The 25,469-nt window shown below is 40.4% G+C and overlaps 1 protein-coding gene across 2 annotated transcripts in view; it reads right to left on the reverse strand.

The window, feature by feature from the left end:
• MKRN2OS (MKRN2 opposite strand) overlaps positions 1-25,469 on the reverse strand; it is a 275,687-nt gene that overhangs the window by 77,464 nt on the left and 172,754 nt on the right. For both annotated transcript variants that reach the window (XM_044078070.1, XM_044078069.1), the window contains one exon: positions 8,392-8,441. In XM_044078070.1, the coding sequence (XP_043934005.1) occupies positions 8,392-8,441 (50 nt within the window). The remainder of the gene's footprint in view (positions 1-8,391; positions 8,442-25,469) is intronic.

A 25,469-nucleotide genomic window follows, 5' to 3' on the forward strand; every position in this document is an offset into this window, starting at 1 on the left:
GAAGGCTCTTACCATGAAAGGAATAACAAAAAGAAATAGCTTTTGAGATACAAGAAGAAACAGTTTGCTTGGATACAGCTAATGCCAATGACCTAGGATGAAAGAAAACAAAGAGCTGATCGGACTTCCTAAAAGTCTTAGTCTTATCCAAATAAATCCAAGTTGTCTATGCAAATCCAATGTGTGCAGCACCTTCTCCCTTACAGGTTGTGCAGAAGGGAAAAAGGTGGCAAATGAACAGACTGATTAAAGGACAACTCATTCACCACCTTGGGCATAAAAGAAGGATTAGTACACAAGGACACCCTATCCTTATGAAACACCAAAAAAGAAGGACAAGCCTTTAGGTCTTCAAGCTCAGACACCGTGTGGCAGAAGTAAGGGCTAACAAAAGTACAGTCTTCCAAGAGCAATGTTGCACGAAAGCTGACGCTGCAGGCTCAAAAGGAGCCACAGTCAATTTTTCCAAAACATAATTAAGAGCCCATGGAGGAGGAACAGGCTTCCTGGGAGGCCTAACATGAAGGACGCCTCTTAGGAATTGTTTAGCCTCAAATCTAGAAGCTAAAGGAGGAGATAAAGGCAGACAAGCAGAGATAAGTGGGCATTAACAGAAGAATAAGCCAACCCAGCACTGAGCAATTCACGCAGATAAGAGAGAACCACAGAAAGTGGATCCAGGTTACAAGAAAGACAACAAACAGAAAACATCTTCCAATTGGACAAGTAGGATTTCCTAGTGCTGGGTTTCCTGGCCTCCTGCAGGACCCTAAACACATCCTCAGAAAAAAAGTTGTCTATGTGGAATCAAAATCCTATCACCCTCAGTGTCAGTTGAAGAGTGGACAGGTGGGGATGGATGAGAGATCACTTGTCCTGTGTGAGGAGATCCACCCTATGAGGCAACTTGTGATGACTGCCCTTGGCTAAATGAAGAAGAAGAGGGAACCAATGCTGTCTCAGCCATAATGCAGTCACCAACAAGATTTTGGGAGCATACTGTTCACTTTTGAACAGGGCAGAAAAGAGGATAAAAAGCCTGAAGCACTAGCAGAAGAGCTCTCATCTCTTTGGTATTGATGTGCTCTTTCTGTTGAAGAGGCAACCGCACCCCTGCAGCTTTAGGTAGCCAAAACCTGCTCCTCATCCCACATCTGCAGTGTCTATGAACATCTCCGGATAGTTGAGAGGGGGTGAAAGTGCGGCCCTGGATTCACAGACAACTGCTAGATCCACCAGTGAAGTTCCTTCTTGAGACAAAGCAGAAGAGGAACTTCAAAGTCTAGGGGATGCACATGTTAAAGCCAAACTGACTTCAGAAACTACTGAAACTTTCTCATGTGGAGTTTGGCCAGAGGGAGCATAACGGATGGTGGATGCCATGAATCTCAGAGCTCTCAGAAACTCCATGGCTGTAACATTTAACATTTCCCTGGCTGGTGGATTTATTTGAGACAGTTACTCAGGCTATAGATAAGGGAATGGAGGTACACACGGCTTACCTTGACCTTGCTAAAGCATTTTACACCATTCCCCATTCAGATATTATTGATAAGCTCACCAGCCTGGGCATAAACCCTTACGTCACAAGATGGATCGCAAACTGGCTCTCAGACAGATCCCATAAAGTAAGAGTAGCGGGATCTATGTCCGAATCCAGACCAGTAATGAGTGGTGTGCCTCAGGGCTCTGTCCTGGGGCCCCTCCTGTTTGGGATATACTTCTCAGAAATATAGGCAAGCACGGAAGGGCTGTGGCTGACTAAGTTTGTGGACGACTGCAAACTGGGTACTATAATAGAGTCTCTGGCTGACATGGAGATCCACCAGAAGGGCCTAAATGAGACTGATGCATGGTGTCAAAGCCATGGTCTCAAGCTAAATGCAAAACAATGCGTAGTAATCCCCTTTGGAAAAAACAGAGTACCCACAAACTACAACATAAGAGGTGATCCCCTGAAATCTGAAGAAGAAATAAGGGATCTAGGGACCCAAGTAGATAGTCAGCTTTCCTTTGATAACCATGTTGCCAAAGTGGTTAGAAAATCTTTCTATGTGACCCATCTGATCACGAAAGGGTTCGCGTCAAGATCTAAGGATGTAATGGTGCCCCTCTACTCTTCCCTCATCAGACCCATTACTGAGTACAATGTACCAATTGGAATGTACCTGGCTAGACATCTCCAGCAGCTGGAGAGACCACAGAGGTACCTAACCAAGAGGATTACTGGCCTCAAACAGTTGCCCTATGCAGCACGATTGAAAAAGCTAAGCCTGTTCTCTGTTGCATACCGCTCTCTCAGAGGCGATCTTTGTCTAACATACAGAGCCATGTCCAACCCAGAACTGTTGAACATGCTCCATCTTAGCAAAACCAAATCTACTCGAGCTACATGCTCTAGGGATATAAACCTCAACACAATGAATAGAACATGCTGGAGGGATAGATTCCCTTCGCAGAGACTTCCCTTACTATGGAACAGGGTCCCGATCTACATAAGACAGAGCCCCTCACTATCACTCTTCAAGAGGAACCTTGATGAGTGGATGGGCAACAGAAAGTTCACACCGGGGATCACACCAACAGCACTACTAGATAGGGGCCAAGGGTACTAGCTGCTAGTACAAGGGTCTAGGAAATTACTAAAGGGGCGGTGAATACCGCACAATGTGGCTGGGCTAATATATGCCTTCGGGCAGACAGCCCAGTACCAACCTATGAACCTATAACATAGGACAGAGAAAGAAGTGTTTGAAAGAAAGAAATGAGTGTCAAGGCCTTGGGAGGAGGCAGGGATGCCAGCATAGGCACTGTGTGAATCTTGCACCCCCGGAAAAACATGGTCTTGAAAAGGAGTCAAAAAAGACTTTTTGAAGTTTATTGTGAACCCCAGGCTTTGCAAAAGTAAATGGCAAAATGAAGGTTTGCAACAGGATCTCTGGAGAAGATACCTAAAACAGGAAGTCATCCAAGTAAGGAAATACTTGGATCCCCTAAATCCTGCAAAAAACAATCACAGGAGTGAGGCAGTTGGTGAATACCCTTGGGGCAGTAGAAAGGCCAAAGGGCATAGCAGAGAATTGAAAATGCCAGGAAGCAACAGAAAAATGTAAAAACTTCCTGAAAGGGGGATGGATCTTGATAAGGAGATAAGCAACCTTCAGATCCAGAGACACCATATAATCCTGAGAAAGCAAAAGAGGAAACAAAGTCTGACAGGATAGCATTCGAAAGGAGGGCGCCTTCAGAAAAGTGTTTAGATGAGAGAGGTCTAGAATTGGTTTCCATGTACCCTCTTTTTCTTTGTACTAGAAACGTCCTGGAATAAAATTCCCTCCCTCTTTGGGACACAGGCACCTCTTTAATAGTACCCTGAGTCAAAAGATCCCGAAGCGCCTCTGGAATGAAAGAGGGTTGTTTCTGAGGGGGCTGAGGAACACCCATAAAAGGGGGAAGGAATTTCCACACCATGAAATACCCCTGGAGAATAATGGACAGGACCCAGGAATCCTTAGTAATCTGTAGCCAAACAGGAAGAGAGAGAGAGAGGTGAAAAGGAAGAGGAAAGTGGCTGGGAAGTATAGGAGAGTCAGACAGCACCTGGTTTATCTGGAAAAGGAGACCTCGGAGTCACTGAAGTCTGAGTAGCCTTAGCAGGAGGAGCTTGCTTGCCACCCTTTTTACCTTTAGGCACAGGAGAGACAAACACATTTTTAAGTTCCTGTAAAGCCTTGCCCTTATCCTGAAGGGAGTTAAACATAGCAGCAGCAGCTTCACCAAACAAGTGTTTATTATCAAGAGGGGCATCCATCAACTTAGCCTTAATATCATCAGGCAAAGGTTGAAGCTGAAGCCAAGAATACCTCCTTATCACGGACCCAAAAGCAGAAGCCCTAAAGGAAGCATATACTGCATCATAACTACACTTGATGGAATGATGAGACCCCCATGAGGAAGTTTCTGACAGGGAAAGAACAGAAGTTTTACCCTTAGAGTCTAGAAGATAAGAAATAACCTGACAAGCCTGGGAAAGGAGAGCCAACAAATACTTGGACATATGGGTCTGACAATTAACAGCCCTAAAAGCAAAAGTACCAGACGTGCAAACCTTCTTGCCTAGCCTTTCCTTGGTTTTGCTATCTTTATCACAAGGCAGTTGCTTGGGAGAAGGAAACAATTAAGAGGGCTTGTCAGAATCTACAGACACCACCAAGGGGTCATCAGAAAGACACTTGTACAAAAATTTACAGTCCTTGGCACCCTATAGAATCTATCAGGTTTCTTGGGAGCAGAGGGCTGAGAGTCTGGAGCCTTAGAAGCACTAGAAAATGCATCCAACAAGGCAGTCAAAACAAGAGGAACAGCAGAAGGTTTAGGAGATTCCATCTGCAGAAACTCACAGTATCTTTTACATACCTCAGAAACCTGAGCACAATCCCATTTAAAAAACTTCATCATCCTGGAGATTGTGTCCCCAAAAGAAATTTCTTCAAAGGGAGTATCAGAACTGGTAGATTCCTCTTCCTCTGATCAATACTCCAAAGGAGAGGGAATCTGTATGTATTGTTAGGCTCATTCTATATCTCCATAGCTTCTATAGATACTCTTGTTAAATTATTTATATTATATGTCAGACCAGTTTGACATTCTTTGCCAATAACAAAAGTGATCTTTTGACTTTTAAGAGAGTTTTCAAGAAAATTTGCCAAGTAAATAACTTCTTGTAAAGATCTGTAATACCAAAACAGACCTGAGACACTTGGATTATATTAAATCAGTTATAAATGGATTAGAGAAAAAAATTATGCTTAGCATTTAGTCCAATGCTTGATGAAGAGTTAAGAATATTATTAAACATGGAGTTGCTAGAAGCTGAGAGGGTTTCTAGGGGCATAAAGGTCTCTTAAAAATTAGGCAGTTGTTGGACTGCTACTTGTACAAGGTTCATGTTTCAGTCAGTGTAAACTTTTGGAATAAATTGCCATTACAGATTAAACATAGTAGTAATTTAATACAATTCAAGACTTCTTTAGATAACTGGATTGGATCCTTAGTTTATCTACAAATCCAGAATCTATATTCTGAATGGCTTATTTGGGCCTTAATGCAGCTTTATGAAACTATGAAATGGTAAATTACTGTCAGCACAATTGCTTTAACTTAGTATAGATTGCTACTCAAGTATGTTTAACAGTTTGCAATTTGCTTTTCTGCTGCTGAATAATGTGACCTTAACACAATAAGATGACGAAGAACTCAGAAGCACCTCTCCGAGTCTATATCATTTCAGTGAATGACCACATCACTGAATGGCACTGCATTCAAAATGTAGTCCATCAAACTGTTCTGACTGAGATTGCATTATGGTGGAATCAGGAAATTTGCCCTTTTCTCCACTGTAGTGCAATCTTGGAATTGGCATAAATAGTTAGCAGGCAGTGTAGGGGTTCGATGGACTACATATTTGATGCAGTGCCATTCGGCAATGTGGCCGTTCACTGAAATGATAGACTCACAACTCTCCATGCAATGCCATGTGTATGCATTCTGTGGCAGTCCACTGTACAACTGCCATGCTTTAGCATGTGTGTGTGTGATAAATCCTTCCCATTGTGCCATCTTTCTATAGCCCCAGTGGTGGAAGAAGTGGAGAAGTAGCCACACTTACCTTGGCTTCTGTCAGTCACTGCATCTGGCAATGGGTGACCAGTGCCCACCAGGTCTGCTTCATAGGAAAAGGAGTGCTCCTTCTGCTGTAGGAGACCTGGGGTATCACAAGTGCCCTTTGCGTCTGCCTCTTGGGGGTAGGGGTGAAGTGTGCCTCCCCCTCCTCTCCTGAAGGTGAAGTGGGGGTGTCCCCAGAGGTATCAAGGCATGAGGTGTAAAGGCTGGTTTCTTCCAAGGTGTGCGTGCAGCTGAACACCTGCACTGGAACAACAGAGTGCCTTTTCATAAAACTAGCAAAATTGCCTGACTGAAAGACCCTATCCACTGGACCTCCAAAAGAGCAACTGGCCATACTATTGTTTATCAAGGTGAGTGATGGCTTTGTTTGTTGCCCTCCTGCCTGGTCTTGCATCAACCATCCTAGAAACCCCACACCTCAATGTGCCCCTTCCTTACGTGTCGTTTCTCATCTCTCTCCATCACTGACTTAGCCCTCTGTAATAATGTATGTATGTATGTATGTATGTATGTGTACAACTGCTGTTCTCCCCATCTTTTGTTTTATATACCACCTCTATCTGACTGTACTTCTTCATGTTTGTCTGTCTACCCCTGTAACCTTCCCTTCTCCTTCTATGCTACCCATAATCATCCCTTACTATCCTCCCCATCTTCTACTCAGAAAATGAAAACAGGTCCTCTGCCCCACAAACAACACCCATTCCTTTCCCCACCACCATTACTACTTTATGGTTACATTTCTTTGTTTAAGTCTGCTAGTTGTTCTCCAGTTTCATTTTCCTATCTATCCTATTTCTTGCCCATTAATATGGTGAACAGGATTGACATTTGCGGTACATGCCCACATTGGGCTATCTGTTGGCCACTGTACTGTGCTGCTCTTCTTGTGGCTTTGTGCATGTGGCTGCAGCTATGTTCCATTGCACAGTGGTACACACTACCTTGGGCATGTTAGGCCTGCCTTGGCCCTGACATCATTCATATTACCCAAGCACACTACTGTAATGCTTCTCCAGACATAATACTACTGCAATACTACCCTTCTTGTTATCTTTGTGACTCTGGTTTATTAAATTGTCTTTTGCTCAGCATGCAGGTGATAGCCACTGTCAGATACATCTATAATTACAATTTTGGTGTTATGTACAGAATTTGTCTATGAATCCAAGCCATAGAGAAGGACAGCAAGAAAAACAGACTGTATAAAAAATAAAGAAAGAAAGAAAATACCAGAAGAAAGGAATAATGTAGTATTTATTTGTACAGAGATTTGCTGATGCATAATCGGGAGTTCTGTGCACAGTTCTAGAAATATCATCCCTGCAAGGACATATAAAGGATGGTAATGGTCTAGGAAAGTGCAACTCAAGTAATGGCAGGTTGTGTATCAAAAGCCACATAAGAAACCTGACACTGTGTCATAAAAAGGATGGAGCCCTGATTGCAACCCGGATGACCAGAATTCAATTACGGGCTCAGCTGCTGGAGCAGCCAGGTAAAGAAGGAAAATGAAAGGCTTTTGTCTCACCCATCCTGGGGGGAGAGTTTGGGCAACTGCTTACAGAAGAGTACTTCTCACCAGAGACTGGTAAACATTTCCATCTGAAAAGCAAGCTACCACTCTCAGTACTAGAGGGAGGATTTGGGTGGATGGTAGTCAGATGCAGTAATGCATATGAAATCAAGCAGCATCCACCCATATTAGAATTTCCACTTCCTTAAATATCCAAAACATCCTTACCCTTATTAGCTATGCATATGATCTCCCACCACAGCTCTTATCTCTGAATGGAAAGGAATCAATCTCACAAAGTGAGTCCGTAAAGGTGAGGTTTCCCAGGAGAGGAAGGAAGGGGAATACTGCTCAAAGGCTTATGCCAGGATTTCACCAGCCATAGCAAGTAAGGGGAATGTATGGGTTTGCAGGGGTGAAGATCGGTGACAAGGATGAACACAGGATAAAAAAAAGCCATATAAGATTACTTGAGCTCTAAATGTATGTCCTAAAACAGAAACTGGGATTTGGGAGAAATTCTGCTGCATCTCAAATAAATGTGCAATGTTGGAGAGAGCAGCATATTTCAAAATATGAGTTTGATCAGGGGGTGGGGTGCTCTGAGGCATTGTGATGAAGTATTTTTGTTTTCAGACAGTTGTAAATTGACCAAAAAAATCATCTTGCTAAAATAGAGGTTTTACGAATACAAGTGGCAACCATGAGGAAAATTCTGAAGACATATGATAGAGGCATTCCATTGCTTACCCTGGATCAACAGTTGACCTAACAAGACTAGAAGGGACAAGTGGTTCTTGTCTACTTATCTAGTTTTCAAAGTTTATGCCTCATTGTTTAATCATAACACAGTGCATGTGTAGCATGCTGATAAACTCTTCTTGCCACTATACAGACACCTCACAATCACCTGATAAGTGATTCTGGAAAGCATAAAACTAGGTAAGTCTACAGTTGTGCAGGTGAACAGAGCTTGTGCAACATATGAACTGCAGTAGTGTTTAAAGGCAATAGTTGAAAATCTGAGAAGCGTTCAGGTAGAACTCTTCTCCACTTTGTTTTTCTAATGACTTGAAGAGGTTGGGATTTCTTTAAATGTGTTTAATGAATCATAATACATCACACATTTTCAAAACAAACCATGTCTAACTAATAGCTGGATTGTATTATGTACTTAAACATATTCTTACCAGAAGTATTAGTAATTCCCACGTGTAGGTCTGACTGTCCATCGTAATCCCTAACAAACACAAAATGGAAAAGGTTAGCTTGTTTATAAATATTTTGTTTGTATACAAAATGCATTCTGTACCTGTACTGAAAACTTTGTTATTAATGCTACAGTGCAACTACAAAGAAATTAATGGACAAGCTGTGATGATTCATCAAGTTCTACTGTGCAAGAATGCATGTTAAGTGCAGTGTTCACTTTTTTATAAATAGTTAATTAGCATTCTCACTCTAAATTTTGTCTTCTAGTTAGTCTTGTCTTCAGTATCCACTCATGAATCTACTCCTGGACAGACTGGACCTCCATTCATCAAAGCATTCACCTAACAATTCTGGCCCCAAGCACACTTTAAAATAGTCATACCTGCTGTATACTTCTGCAGACTACCTGACCATAGCCATGAAGTTTACTGCTTGACGTATCATTTCAAAGGGCAACGAGAGGGTAAGTTTATCCATGTCACTTTTCCACCAATCCACTTCCTTCAGTATGCCTTCACTCTTCTTTGGTTGAACTAGCTGTGAATCTAAACACTATCTTCTTTGACAGTCATGCCTAATTATCACGGGCCTTCTCTTATGCAATCTATCAGATCTCTTAGCTGGATACCCTAATTTCCTTTTGCCTTCTTCTTATCTCTCCCAAATCTTATCATCCCACCCTACTACCTCTATCGATCCCATCCCTCCAACAGTATACTCCATTAACATTAGAAGCATCTAGAACAAGCTCCCAGAATCCCATGCATGCTTTGCATTGCAATCAACTGACAACTGTAGTAATAACAGAGACACGGCTAAAAAAATGAAACAAAATATAATAATGAGATACTCCCACCGGATTACAATTTACTCAGGGGAAACTGAAAACATAAGAGAATTGGTGGAATTGCAATACTTTGTAGAAACACTCTACAGCTCAACCTATCACCCCTATCCACTCCCGAATTCAACAAAACTGAAATTCTTTTAGCTACTCTCAAACTAAATCATCACAAATCCAGTTACATAATAGGAGCTTATATACCACCTGGAAACAAACATAGCACAGCAAACGATCTCTTCTGATAGGTAGCTTCCAATATCCCCTGCGAAAAACTATTATTAGGTGACTTCAATAATGATTCTCTCTCTCTTGTAATAGCCCCACCAATACCATAAATCTTAATGGACTAACACAACTGATCATCACTCCCACTCGTTTCAACAGTAAAAATAACAAAGGTACCACAATAGACTGGATACTCACTTCAATGCCAGGTAAAATCAGTAACTCTGAGACCCTCTTAGACTCTTTCAGTGACCATCTCCCTATAATTGTCATAAGAAAGCAAACAAAAATCCAGAAACAGCACTACTTTAATGTGACTTGTGACCGCTCACATTTCAACAAAGACACGTTCATCTCATACTTAAAATGATATAACTGGACTGACCTAAAGCACCTACCACTCGATGATGCTGCATCTTACTTCAATAATATATTCCTAAAAATCCTAAATGAACTGTCTCCACTAAGAAAAAAAATGAGTTTAGTCAAATCCTGCCTCCTGGCTATCCAGAACAAAATATCTTATGAAACTTGAAACATGAGATGCTGACTGGAAAGTTGGACCACAAACAAAACTCAACCAAAGTACCAGAAATTCAGAAAATTTAAAAACAGCGCCAAATACCATACTAAATTAGAAAAATAAAAATAATTAGAAATCCCAATTTATTGTATTTTTTTTTTTTTTTTGCATGAATCAGCTGCTAAATCCTGGCCATTCAACACATATCCTTCACCTACAATCAAATCTAATAACTCAGTTGACATTGCTAATGAATTTAACTTCTATTAAATCATTCTCTTTCTTATTCAACAGCTCTACACAAACCAATGCCAAACACACTGCAAACTCTAATAACTCCCTACTCTCTCTTCAGCCAGTCCCCACTGCAATCATCAAAAAACTACTATTACAACTAAACCTCACCTATCTAACACCAGACAATCTACCTGGTGAATATCTAAGAATGGCAGTAGAAGCCATAGCTTATCCTGTCTCAGTTCTAATAAACCGCTCTATCAATGAATCTTATGTAACTTTACTACTGAAAAAAAAATGTTACATCCTCCTCATCCACAAAGGTGGCTGTTATACTGAACTCAGCCAATTATAGCTCATTGCCATCATCTAACCTAACAAAAACACTTAAGAAGTGCATTCAGACCCAGCTTCTACACTGTATCACACAAAATGTACGCCTATCTCCTTTATAGCATGGTTTTCACCCCATTATAGTACATCCACCATCCTCCCTCACTTCACTAATACTGTCAACACAAAGACAAATGATGGTATACTTGTACCTGTATTCTTTCTTCATCTTTCCAAAGCTTTTGACACTGTGTACCACCCTATACTCTACAGAAACTCTCCAGCTTAGGCCTTGATAATTCATCAATATCCAGGTTTTCTAGTTACATCTCTAACAGACTCCAGACAGTAAAATTGTCACTGACATCTCATCCTTTCTCCCTGTTGCAGCTGGGATCCTACAAAGATCCATACTGGGACCTATGCTGGTCATCATCTTTGTTAATGCCCTTGATCTGGTCAGTAAGAATGCTATCTTAATACAGTACAGACAATTCTACCATCATCTGCTCAGGAAACAACCTTGATTCCCTACAAAAACTGAGCCAGTAATGTTTTGCTTCTACAGAAAACTGTCTGACACCTCCCAACTATTCCTAGACCCTAGCAAAACAAAACTAGTTCTCTTCTCTCCCAAATGCCTTGCAATAAATAAATTATCCTTCTCTATTACCTCTTCCAACAACACCAAAATAGAAGCTGTTACACAAACCAAACTACTAGGAGTTTATATAGATGAAGATCTAAAGTTTGACTTCAACATTTAACATACAGTGGAAAATCACACCAAAAAGTATGCAAACTCTACAGGACAAAATCCTGTCCATCTAAAACTGCAAGATGTCATATCACCACTACCTTTCTATTACATACTCTGCTCTACTCAGTATCAAAACTGACAAACATCCAACTAACTCAACTAAACAAACCTGAGCAGTGCTACAGCAACATCACAAAATTTGCAGCCAACCTCTTCCTATAGATCATATCACTGTTTGGCCCTAAGACACCTCCAGTGGCTTGAACTACCTCACCAACTCACATGCATCCAACTCCCGGTTATCCACTACCTAATAAATAAACCAAATGACTATCTATCTCTAGCTAGCCTTGTACAACCATACAACCCACTCAGAAGCTTGCACTCTTCTGCAAAGACTTTCTATATATATCAAATCCTAATAACTCTGCAGGCTGCTCTCTCTACTCCCATCAAGTGTCAAAAAACTGGAACTCCATCCCCCTAAAAGACAGGACTGCTTGCTGAAGTCATTAAAACTACAGCTAAAGTCTCACTTAATCAACTCCCGGCTCTGCAAATGTCCTGCACCAGATTAGCACATCACTCCTCTTCAACCTCATCACTGCTCAACTCCCTTCATATCCTCTTCCCCCCCACCTGCATTGTAACTCACCCCCCTTTTGTTTTACTCCTTCACCCTCAGCTACCATTGCCTTCTATTTCAGCTCTAGTGCTCTCACCACTATAACTCTTATAAGACGTATTGCTTTCTGTTGGCAACAATACAGCTGCCTGTATACTTTATCAAATCTGAAATGCAGTTCTGCTTCTTTTGGATTTAACATAATGGTTAAGGTCGTCACCTCATACATACAAGGTACATGGTTTGATTCTGACCTTGGGTTACTGGCTAAGTTTAAAATGGCCCTCCAAGGCAGTTAGACTAGTATTCACCAATGAAAAATGTAAAGACAACTGTGTATTACCGCTTTTAAAATGTTAGTATCACTCCATCTATTACTGTTGCCTTTTCTCCTAGAACCTTCCCTGAAAATGGATCCTGTGCCTAGCTGGACTTTCCCAGTAAACAAAAGCAATAAATAAATATGTCAACTTCTGCAGATCATCTTCGGTGTTTTTTTTTTGCACATGCCTGAACCACCATAATCTGTTCGCTTTGACCTTCTTTGCAACTGGAGCTACTCTGGCTTCTGCTATTATATCATCATATCTTCATCTGTCCCACACAACTAAGGGATATACTTTCTTTGAGACCCGGGTCCCTACTAGCATCTAACCTCAGTTGCCAAATGAGTTCCTGTCTTTCTAATAATAATATAAATGGACCCCCCCCCCTTCCAATCTTTTTTTACATGGTCCAACACTCTAAACAAAAAAGAATGGTCAGCAAACTGGTTACAGTGTCTGGCCAAAGCATTCTCTTTTTTGTTTTTCCTAATATTATACAGGTGCTCATATATCCTTTCTAATCAGTTTTCCCTACATAAAATGCAGGGCCCCTTTGACATTGAGCCAGATAAACTACTGACTTTGAGTTACAGTTGAACCTCCCAGCTGTTTTTAAACTCCGGTTGTTAATACTAACATTCATCCCTGTTGCTATCCACCTACAATAGTTACAAGCCTCACATTTGTAGGTGCCAGGGGAGCTGTGTGCCAATTTTGGATGGGTCTCCAATAACATTTTCATGTTCTTTCCTCTCCTATAAATAACTGAAGGAGAGACACCACATTTTTCATTTATATCTCCTTCAGTTAATAAAATATTCCAGTGTCTTCTCAAAATGTGTTTCAATTAGTTTGCCTCTATAGAATACATTGTAATAAAACTCCTAACATAATTATCAGACGTATCATCTCGCTTAATCAATGCATTCGCTACCCCACTCTCACTCTCCCTTTCTGTCTGTTGTCCACTACTTGCTAAGGGATCCCTGTGTTCAAACCTTACCAGTAGTGGTTTGTATACTCCCGATCTTCTTTTGAATCATACTTCTTCTATAATCTCCATTAACAAATTTTCAGGGTAACCCCTACATATAAACATACTTCTCAGTAACTCACATTCTTCTATAAATGCTTTATCTTCAGTAATCATTCTCACAGCTCGAACGAGTTGACCCTTGATCACTGACCTTTTTTGGTGTATGGGGTGTGAACTCGAAAAATGTAAAAACATGTTAGAGTAAGTAATCTTACGGTGAATTTTTCTTTTCTTTATTTTTTCTAAGGTCTACATCTAAATAACCGATCTTCCCTTTTTGTGCTGAATAGGTAAATTTTAAAAAGTCAGTACTACTATTTAAGTAGTTCATAAACTCTAGTACTGTTTCCTCATCACCTTGATATACCATAAAAACATCGTCCAAGAACCCCGTGTAAAATTTAATTTTGTCTCTAAGTTCACTACTGTTGAGTATAAATTTGCGGTCCCAGTGGGGTCATAACCAGGTTAGCAAAACTTCCACCGCATAGTGAATCCATGGCTACTCCCACTTTTTGCAAATAAACCTCTTCGTCAAATGTTACGAAATTATTCGAAAGAATAATGTCTAGAAGTTCTTGGACAGCTCTCATCTCTACCCCATCAGCTCTGTGTGGGTTCATAGTGGAGTTGTGCAATTTAGGGATTCCAAACAAAGCAGGTACTTTTGGTGCTATAACCAATAGGTAATTTAAAGTATTCAAATCAATTAGACCTTCTATAAACAAGTCGTTTAAAAACATGTTTATATGTCTGTAAGCAGTGTTTAGTTCACTCACACTAGCTTTTACATATGTGTTACTGACCAAAATCTTTTTCATTCTCTCTTTATAGTCATTGTTGTCCATACATACCAACCTCACCCTTTGTCTGATTTGAGTACACAAACTGGTAGACCTTTTAATGTACCAAATGCCTCCCTCTCATCCTGGGACATGTTAGAGTCGTGGTGTGTAGTGAAATCATTGGCTAAGTTCCTAATTTCCATTTCACACATATGCTCAAATAAAGTAAGCAAAGGGTGCATAGGAGGACTGAAAGTACTAGACATTTTTATAATGTGACTAATAGTTTCATTGTTTCCTAATAACAATGCTAAATTTAGTTTACGTGTGTACAACTTTAAGTCTATCAAGGTCCTAGGTAAATTCAACCTTGTAGAAGGTGTAAACGTCAGGCCTTTCACAAAAAGTTCACATAAAACTGATGGTATGTCGTAACTAGAAAAGTTATATAAAGTCACCTGCTAAATTCTTGTACACATTACATCCTTTCGTGTTTACTTTTTCCGGTTGTCGTATCCTTTCTTGTTGTTGCTGTAGTTGCTCTTCGCTCTGGTGTTGTGTACCTGCTCGTGGTTTTGCCCTCTGTTGGTAAAAGAAGCCTGCTCATTCTCAGAGTGTTGCCTAAAAGGCTCATTGTTGCTGTTTCCCAATGTGTTCCAGTTACTTGTTCCCAGTTGCGCCATTGACTGCTGCCGGTGTAAATCTGAACTTGTTTCAGCGCTCGCCAAGCGTGTGTCCTGCGTTACTCTCATACCACTTCCGTTCACTGTTCGTGGGTGTGTGCCAGTTGAGCCATTCAGGTTCCAGGTTTGCGATGGGGGTGGTGCTGGATATGCTACCCCGTTCTTGTAATCATTAATGTCACATTTTAGTTTTTTAAGTTTAACCTCAGTATTTTTCATGATTTTGACTTCCTATAGTGGAGAAAATTCTTTTATCATCATAGTGATAATGGAAAAAAATCATTATTGTTTTTTATCTCCTGATCCAAATCAAAAATTTCACCAGATAACTGGTCTATGGTAACTAAGTAATGTTTACTCATCACGTCCATTAGCTCAACACTGTGCCTATTGAACATAGCAATTAACTCAGTGTGGAATGCTGACCCCTCCTCAAGACCCGAGGGGTACTGCCATGAACGTAGACCCTTTGGAACCACACCTTCTTTTATACATTCAGTAAAGTAATTTACCTCAAGTTGTAATTTCTTTACTTTCAAAGATTTATAATCCGATTGCTTTAGTTTATGTGCCAATGGTACGCTCCCCTCTGCCAGTTCTTCCCTTAAGTCTCTTGGTCCATTGTTGTGAATACATGGCTGTTCACATAACCAAGTCGATAAATATGGAAGCCCAATAAGCTCCAGTGAAGCCTGTAGTGACCCAACATTGCCTGCTCCAAAATTGGACACCGATTCTCACCATCATTAATAGTACTACTGTTCATGTTGCTTGTGTTAACCTGGTCCACACCCAAATTCCTTGCCACCAATACAGTAGGTCTCTGGTTAACAGAGGTGTTATTGGAAGGATTGTGCTGACTTAAACTGTCTAGTCAAGTGGATAAATCATACATCCTCTGGTTCATAAGGTTTAATAGCACAGTCAGGTTACCTATCTCCAAAGTATTCACGTGTGAACCTGGTGTCAAAGTAGTCATCTCATCCAATGAGCTGTTCAACATATCTCCAGTCGCCATGAAAGAAACAACAAACTTCAAAAGGAACAGAATACAAAAACAAATCCACTTGTAAAAGAATGACCACTGGGATCCGGAAAAACACACTAAAATGTAATATAAGTTAAGCGCTTTTCGTCCGGTACAATACCCGGACTTCTTCAGACACACACAAATTCAAAATTCATTAATTTAAACCGTTTACTCATCCACAAGAATTAAGTCTCCACCAATTAAACAATGCTCCTGTTAATCATAATTTAAATACACAAGTACACCAAAGCAATTAAAACAATTAAAGCACAATCCAACTATTGTCTAATATAGGTTATACTAACATCCTTTTGTGCAACTTAAAACGTGAACACATAAAACACCACCAAATTTAAAAACAATTCTGTATTTTGTAATAGTTAAAAAACTGTTGTACATTTTATAATAGTTAAAACCTTTGACCTCCTATTGTTGGAACAATAAAAGAGTTTTTTTGAAAACTAAGTTTTAAGTTCTTGTAAAGTAACCTAAACAGCTGGGAGGTTCAACTATAACTCAAAGTCAGTAGTTTATCTGGCTCAGTGTACTGGATCAGCTTGGCTGGCTCAGTGTCAAAGGTGCCCTCCATTGAACCGTTCGACATTCTGACGGTTCGAGATTTAGGGGTCGATTATTACATGTTTGAACATTTGACTGTTCAATCACGTAATATAGACCCCCCTTTATTTTAGGTTAATTCAAGTCTGTGAGTGTGGTTGTCAGTTTGGGACATTTGTTCCTATTGGAAGGGTAAAATTCAGTATTGGAAGATGTACATAGCTTTGTGTGTTAATATTAAATTAATAGGTTTTAGGGGGTATTGGGGTTTGTTTTTTTTTTGTTTTGTTTTGAGGGCTTTCAATAAAACAAAAAATTTGTAAGATGTGACATAGGCTCAAATGGATATGACAAGAAACATATATATAAAAGTTCAACCTCCCAAACAGTGTACGCATGTAACACAAAACCTGGAACTAGACATTTAACAAAAAAGGTGTTATACATAAAAGGTGGAAATAACGTTTTAGTACAATAATGCTTTCTGTAATGTCTTTAAATGTCAGTGGTATCATGGATGAATATAAAAAAGAAATAATAATGAACTGTATTAAAAATATAGAGTGCAAATAGCTATGTTACAGGAGACACACTTGGAAAGGACTGAACATGTGAATTTGAAAGGTTTTCAGGATGGTTATTCATCTGAATATCTGGGTCAAAGGAAAACAGGAGTACTTACATCAATTGCAAGAGGAGCTCCAATAGTGACAGAAGAGGATAAAAAAAAGATAATAATGGAAGATTTGTAGTGCTAAGGGGCAACTGGCAAGGGAGGAGGATTACACTGGCAAGTATTTATATTCCACCTAAAACTGCTGTAATGCAGCTTAAGAAAATTCTGGAAGAAATAATCAGTTTTCAGTAAGGAATATTACTTATAGGCAGGGACTGCAATTTGATTTGCAGCAGGGAAGATGTGTCTGGGGAGACCAGAATGGAAAGCATAACAAAGGAGGGTAGATTTTAGAAGTAATTTATGAAAATATTTGGCATTGAAGATGTGAATTCAGTAATGGGTGTTCAGAGTGAATTTACATATTATTCTTTAAGGTATAAAAACTGGTCCAGGCTAGACAGAATTTACGTTTCACAGGAACATGTGCATAGGTTCATAGATAGGTACTAGGCTATCGGCCCAAGGGCCTAAGTAAGCCTAGCCAACAAGGTTCCCGGCTTACGCCACCCTAGAAAGCTATTTTCCTGTGCCCCTGTCGAGCAGAGCCACAGAAGTGATCCCCAGGGCGTATTTCCTATTTCCCATCCACTTATCAAGATTTTTCTTGAAGAGTGCTAATGAGAAACTTTGCTTGACATAGATGGGTAGCTTGTTCCAGAGTATGGAAAGTCTCTGGGACAGAAATCTATCCCTCCAGCATGCCCAGTTTATTGTGGTGACAAGGTTTAGGTCCCTAGAGCATGTAGCTTGGAGGGATTGGGATTTCTTTAGGTGTAGCATGTCCAACAGCTCTGGGTTTGACATAGCATTATATGTTGGGCAGAGATCACCTCGGAGTAGGAGATATGCTACGTTGTAAAGCTGAAGTTTTTTGAGACGGTCTGTGTAGGGCATCTGTTTGATGCCAGTAATCTTCTTTGTAAGGTACTTCTGTGGCCATTCTAGCTGCTGCAGATGTCTTGTGAGGTACATTCCAAAAGGGGCGCTGTACTCTACAATGGGTCTAATGAGTGTCAAGTAAAGGGGAACAATGACCTCTTTTTTCCTAGATGAGAACCCTTTTGTGATGAGGTGTGCCACGTAGAAGGATTTCCTGACTACTGTGGCAATGTGATTATCAAAGGAGAGACTACTGTCCACCTGGGTCCCAAGGTCTCTTATCACAAATTTGGTGTTAAGTAGACTGCCACCTATGTGGTAGTTCATGGGTACAGAGTTTTTACTAAAGGGGATGACAATGCACTTTTTGGCATTGAGTTTGAGGCTGTGGCTCTGACACCAGGCATCTGTCTCAGTGAGGCCCTACTGTAGGATGTCCACATCATTTGGGGACTCAACTATGGCTCCTAGTTTGCAATCATCTGCGAACTTCATTAGCCAAAGGCCTTCTGTGTTAGCCTGTACTTCAGAGAAGTAGATACCAAACAGGAGAATTCCCAGGACTGAACCCTGTGGTACTCCACTTGTCACTGGTTTGAAGTCAGATTTGGAGTCTGCAACTTTTACAGTGTGGGTTCTGTCAGCGAGCCAATTGGCAACCCATCTTGTGACGTAGGGATTTATACCTAGTTTAGTGAGTTTAGCTATAATTCCAGAATGGGGGATGGTGTCGAAAGCCTTGGTGAGGTCAAGATAGGCTGTGTGAACCACCTTACCCTCGTCTACAGCTTTGGTGACTACTCAAAGAAGTCAATCAGGTTCAGGACGCATGATCTGCCTTTCACAAACCCAAACTGGGTGGGATACAGGGTTTGGAGGTTACCAATGTCTTTGTTTATGAGTTCCACGATGATACGTTCCATGGCCTTACAGACCAGGTTCTTCAGGCTAATAGGGCGACAGTTCCTGGGATCAGTGGTGGCTCCCCCTTTGTGGAGTCGGAGAACTGTTGTGGTGCGCCATTCAATGGGCACAAAGCCTTATGTCAGACTATGACTGAACATGGTGCTCAGGTGGGGAGCCAGTTCGTTCTGAAGTTCATGTAAAACGCAGCCTGGGATGTTGTCCAGTCCCATGGATGCTCTGTTTTTGGCTTTACAGAGTGCAGCTTTTACCTGCATAGTTGTGATTACAGGGACCCCACATTCTTCCTGTATAGATATGGTCCCTTTAGGGGGTGAGAGGGGAGGTAAAGTCAGCACTGAACCTATCTGCCAGGACGTTGGCAATATCAGCTGGTTCTGTAATTTTCGTGCTGTTCTGCTGTAACTCAGGGCAGATCTGGGTTTTGCCATTGAGATTCTTGACATAGCTATAGAATGCTTTGTGGTTGTCCTTAGAATCAGTGGCAATTTTGTTTTCATAGCTAGCTTTAGAGGATCTTATAAGGGATCTCAGCTTCTTACTGAGGCTGACCAGGGAACTCCTTCATGCATGGGATTTTACTCTCCTTTGCAACAGTTTCTTCCTTCTGTTGTAGAGTTTGTTCATGGCAGGGGACCACCAGGTTGGCTTCCTTTTTTTGGAGGATAGTGTCTTGGTTCTGTTTGGGATAGCATGATCCATGCACTCGTGTAAGTGCTTAGAGTGCATCTGTGTCGGATTCAGCAGTCATAACTGTATTATCCATCTGCATGGGTGTCATGAAGTTCGCCACTTCTGTCTTAAGAAGCATGAAGTTGGCTTTGGAGAAGTTTTTTACCATGATTTCCTTAATGGGGGATGGGGGTGGGATGTGGCTATCTAGGGTGATTGGCTTATGGTCGGATCTGACCAATGAGGAGATGACTTCAGGTGTGGAATGCCGGTCACTCATGTTGGTAATGACTAGGTCTAGGATATTGTTGCCCCTGGTGGGGGTGTAGATAAGTTGATCCAGGGCATTGGAATTTATGAATTCCAGAAAGCGTTGAGCGAAGGAGTTGGTACATGAGTAGTTTTCCCAGTTAATGGTGGGGTAGTTGAAATCGTTCATTATTAGAGTGTTTGGTTGAACCCTAATATTTTCCAGTATATCAAGGAAAGAGGAGTGGGAATCCTGGGGCATGGTGGGGGATCTGTAACAAGCTACAATTTGGATTGCAGTTTTGCCCAAAGTTAGTTTCACTTGGATAACCTCGGATGCACTATGCTGAGCAACTAGCCTGGAGGTGTAGATATCCTTAATGAATATGGACACACCAACACCTTTGGTGTTCCGGTCCAGGCTAGGTGGCCGAAAAGTGTGGTATGAGTTATAGCCTGGTAATGCAGGGGTGCTCTCTGAAGTCTTGAACCAGGTCTCAGTCACTGCACAGATATTGATGTTCTCCATTTTAAGGAGTGCCTCGAGGAAGTGCATTTTGAGATTTAGACTTCTAGCATTGAGTAGCATTACCCTTAGTTTTTGCTTGCCTGTTCCTGTTATGGTGGTGAATTTGGCATTTGAACCTTGCCTAAAAAAGGCACTATAGGGGCAGCAAGAGCTTTAGCCAGTATCTGGAATCCCAGGGGTGCCAGGTGCAGGCCATCTCTGGCAAAGCATTGTGGTCTGTCAACCATGTTGTCCCAGGCAGACAGATACTGGATCCCCTTAGAATGACACCAGAAGCTTAGCCAATAGTTGAAGTCAATCATTTTGTCATTGTACTGCGGTATCATTCTTGGCAATGGCAGGATGCTACTCAGGGCTAGGGTCATACCTGCTTGGGCTACAAGATCAGAGAGCTCTTCCATGTCTCTTTTCATGTAGTCCATGGAGGTACGTCTCAGGTCATTCACAGCAACACGGACAATGACACTGACCTGAGTGCGTGAGTGCGTGGAGGTTTAATTGAAGTCCTGATATGCATCCAATAACTATTTCAGATCATGTGCCAGTAATAACTAAAACAAAAACACATGGTAATGAAATAAAAATGAGACACTGGTGCTTTCCCACCTATTTGCTGAAAAGAGAAGAATTTAAGGAATTAGTAATGGAGATTACGCAGGAGCTATTCAAGAGGATAGAAATTACTTCTGAAACTATAGCTAGGGAGTGAGGTAATATTAAGGTGAAGTTTAAAAATAGGGTGGAAATAAAAGAAAGGGAGCTATGGTTAAGAAGTAACAAGAATTATTTAGAGAAACTGACAAATGTTAAATTACTGCAGAATAGGGGGAATCACACAGAACAAGAAGAGGATCAACTGCAGAATGCTAAGCAGAAAATAAGGGATTACCTCAATAACATACACAAGTTTAGAAAGATTGCTATTAAGCAACTGTTTTTTGATAATAACACTACAGCACAAAAACTTTTAGCACATCGACTCAGGCAACAGAAAGTAGAAAGGGCTGTCGCCAAGCTTTGGGAGCCTATAACAAGGAAGGTAACAAGAGATCATGTAGCGGTATTACAGATATTTTGGAAAATCTATGAGTCTGTATAAAGCAGAGAAACATGGAAATCAAGAAAAGATACAAATGGAAATGGTTATGGAAGAATTAAATATACCAAGGTTAGACATAGATGAGGCTCAATTACTAATGGTTAGGATAGGGAGAGATGAAATAAAAATTATAATGTATAACCAATCTACAGGAAAGTCCCCAGGAATAGATGGTATTCATGTGGATGTTTGGAAGCTATGAGGGGAAAAAACTGATAAAGATATGGAAAGATTTGTTTAATAGTATTTTAAGAGGAGGAGAAGTACCAAAACCCTGGAGGAAAGCAGTGGAAGCTGTAATATCTAAAGAGGGTAAAGATCCATCAGATTCAGCTTCATACAGGCCCATGTCCATCCTAAACCATGATTACAAAGTGTTCATGTCTATAATTGCTAAACGAATGGCAAAAGTAATGTCAGAATTGAAAGATATGGATCAATGTGTTTTTGTGGAGGGGAGGCAAACATCTGACAACATTAACAGAACATTGATGATCCAGAAGGAAGCAGAATATAAGAAAATGTCATTGCTGTTGGTGGGTCCTGATGCAGACAAAGCAGCTGGGGACTTAGTGAGCAGGGCAATGGAAGCATTTGCATTTCTTGAAAAAAATATAAGATTGACTAGGAGGATATATGAGGGATTGGAGGCAAAAATTAAAGTTGGTGGGATCCTCTCTGATAATTTCTGCTTGAGCAAAGGAACCAGGCAGGGGTGTCATCTTTTGCTTTGTTATTTACATTATATTTAGAACCACTGGTAAAGAAAATAAGGGACGCAGAAATTCAAGGACATAATTGGTATTGTTATGGTAGTCAAGAAAAGCTGGCTCTATTTGCAGATGATTTAATTTTATACCTGATAAAACCAGAAAGAGACATTACAGTGTTGCGGAACATTTTGAGACAGTTTCATATTTTTGGTATACAAAATTAATGAAGCTAAAACAAAGGCACTAGCTGTAAATTATGTACCTACATATGAACTAGTTCAGCAATATCCATATTTATGGGGACACAATAAAATGAAGTATTTAGGAGTATGGATTAAAAATGATTCTGGTGTGGCAGCTAAGGATATGTGGGTAGAGACAAAACAAAAGACAATACAAAAACTGAGAAAATGGAAAATTTGTTATATGGATATGGATAGTAAGATACAAGTAGTTAAAATGTTTTAGTCCCATTAGTCTTATACACAGGCCAGGCATATTTGTATCAACCAGAGGAGAAGTTGTGGATAGCAATTAATAAAGAGCTGAAGGACTTTATCTGGGAGGAGAAGACGGCAAGAGTCAAGTGGGATAAGCTGATTCTAACAGTAGAACAGGGCAGATTGGGATTACCCAATTTGAAGGGGTATTTCAGAGCTACACAGTTAAGGCACCTATACATAGCACAAGCAGAAGACTATAATTCAAAATGGAAAGGGATGATGATGAAATGGGGGGAAGCTCAAGAAACAAGTAGAGACTGGAATTTTGGATGCAGGAGTTTAAGGAGAATAACAATAATCATATAGAATATTATAGCTATAAAGTAGCAGAAAGTATCCTAGGAACTAAGCCAACATGAGAATGGAGAAAGGAGATTCTGCCGATAGAGGTGACTGCAATTAGGGATACAGACAACAAGCAACAGGGGGCTGGAATTTATTGGAGAAAACTGGCAAAGGAACCAAGGTATTGGGAACAAATAACTAGAAAGGGAAATATGACAGACTGGGAAAACGCCAAGAATTTATTTGGACTGCAGTTTAGAGATTGCCCATCAAGGACTGATATCAGAGTATAAGCAAAGGGAAAGAAATATGGGGGGTCCTAAACAAAAGAGCAGCACTGGTAGAGTTTTTAGTAGAATCTAGAATAGAGGCTGCCATTAAAAAAGCAATAATTAGTACAGCATATAAAATATTGCATGATAACTATAAAAATCAATCAGAGGAAATTAGAAAGGATGGGAAGAGAGACTGAATAAGCAATTCACAAAGAAACAATGGGAGGATATATGTATGTCTCCTAAATATGCAAATAAATCTAGATGATTTAGGATTTTTGCTTGGAAATGTTTACACAGATATTTTTAACCCCAAGTAGACTCCAAAGAATTTTTCCTTAGGTAGACAGCAAATATTGGAGGTGTGAAGAGGAAGAAAGAGACAATTTGGAACATATTTTCAGGGAGTGTGGTGAGTTGGCAGACTTTAAGGATTCCCTGTGGGATGCACTGTCGGAGATGCTGCTAGGTTGGCAGATTGATGTGATGAGGGAGGTGATTCTTCTGAGCTATAATACAGAATCAGAATTGCCTAGACAAGGTAAGGCCTAGCTCTGTCTAATTATGGTGGCTGCCAAAAAAGCAATTAGTATAAAATGGAAATCAAAATCTAAACGAGCTATACTAGAAGTAGTGAATATAGTAACAAAGCTAAAACAACTGTAACTGAAATCTTTAGAAAAGGGTAGGAGCAAATTGGGAATTGTGGGAATAATAAATACAGGGGAGGAATGAGGTTTAAAAGAATAGGCACAAAACAAGACGAGCGTAGACTGCAAAGTCCAACAAGGTCCAACAAGGTTTAATAGCTGAGTAAAACAAGCTTACAGCAATCAGTAGTCCGGTGCACACTCCAGTAACTGCCAAGCAATAAAAAGTTAAAAACGATCTGGCTGCACAGAATCCAAGTCACAAAGTGTAAAGCGCTTTTCGTTAGGAAATACTTCTCTTAACTTCTTCAGACAATAGTGCTCAGAAAGAAAAAACAAGTTTAAGTACTATCCTACTGACTCATACTTGTTAATACAATTAAGCCAATTAAGCACAGTCACATAATTTAAAGGTATAATCCTAAAATACTGAAGTCAAACAGTTTGTTTTTGTTAAGTCATTAGGTAAAATAAGTGCCTTAGTTTTATAAAAAAACAAAGTTCTGTTGTCTTGTAACAGAACATGTAGTAAATTAAATAGTATTAATTAAAATCGTAGTTAGTTCACTTTACTTATAACTAATATTCAGGGACCCATGGAAGTAGTAATCTTTTCATAAAAAACTGTGTTGTGTAATGTTTCTTTTAGGTTCATAGGTAGGTACTAGGCTATTGGCCCTAGGGCCTATACAAGCCTAGCCAAAAATGTACCCTGGCTTTCGCCACCCAAGAAAATTATTTTCCTGTGCCCCTGTCAAGCAGAACCACAGAAGTGATCCCTGGGGTGAATTTCCTATTACCCATCCAATCATCAAGATCTTTCTTGAAGAGTGCTAATGAGGAGCTCTGTTTGACATAGATAGGTAGTCTGTTCCAGAGTATGGGAAGTCTCTGGGACAGGAATCTATCCCTCCAGCATGTTCTGTTTATTGTGGTGACAAGGTTTAGGTCCCTAGAGCGGAGGGATTGGGATTTCCTTAAGTGGAGCATGTCCAACAGCTCTGGGTTTGTCATAGCTTTGTATGTTAGGCAGAGATCGCCTCTGAGTACGCGATATGCGACGGAGTAAAGCTGGAGTTTTTTGAGACAGTCTGCGTAAGGCATCTGCTTGAGGCCAGTAATCCTCTTTGTGAGATATTTTTGCAGCCTTTTCAGTTGTAGATGTCTTGTGAGGTACATACCAAAAGGGGCGTTGTACTCTATAATGGGTCTAATGAGTGATGAGTAGAGGGGAACAATGACCTCTTTTTTTCTGGATGAGAAACCTTTTGTGATGAGGTGTGCCACGTAGAAGTATTTCCTGACCACTTTGGCAATGTGATTATCAAAGGAGAGACTACTGTCCACCTGTGTCCCAAGGTCTCTTATCACACTTTCAGTGTTAAGTAGACTACCGCCTATGTGGTAGTTCATGGGTACAGAATTTTTACCAAAGGGGATGACAATGCACTTTTTGGCATTGAGCTTGAGACCATGTCTTTGACACCAGGCATCTGTCTCAGTGAGGCCCTTTTGTAGGATGTCCACATCGTTAGGAGTTTCAATTATGGCTCCTAGATTGCAGTCATCTGCTAATTTAGTTAGCCAAAGACCTTCTGTGTTAGCCTGTACTTCAGGGAAGTAGATACCAAACA

The sequence above is a fragment of the Protopterus annectens genome, chromosome 7.part0 (assembly GCF_019279795.1).
Source record: "Protopterus annectens isolate FY-2018-M chromosome 7.part0, PAN1.0, whole genome shotgun sequence".
NCBI lineage: Eukaryota > Metazoa > Chordata > Ceratodontiformes > Protopteridae > Protopterus > Protopterus annectens.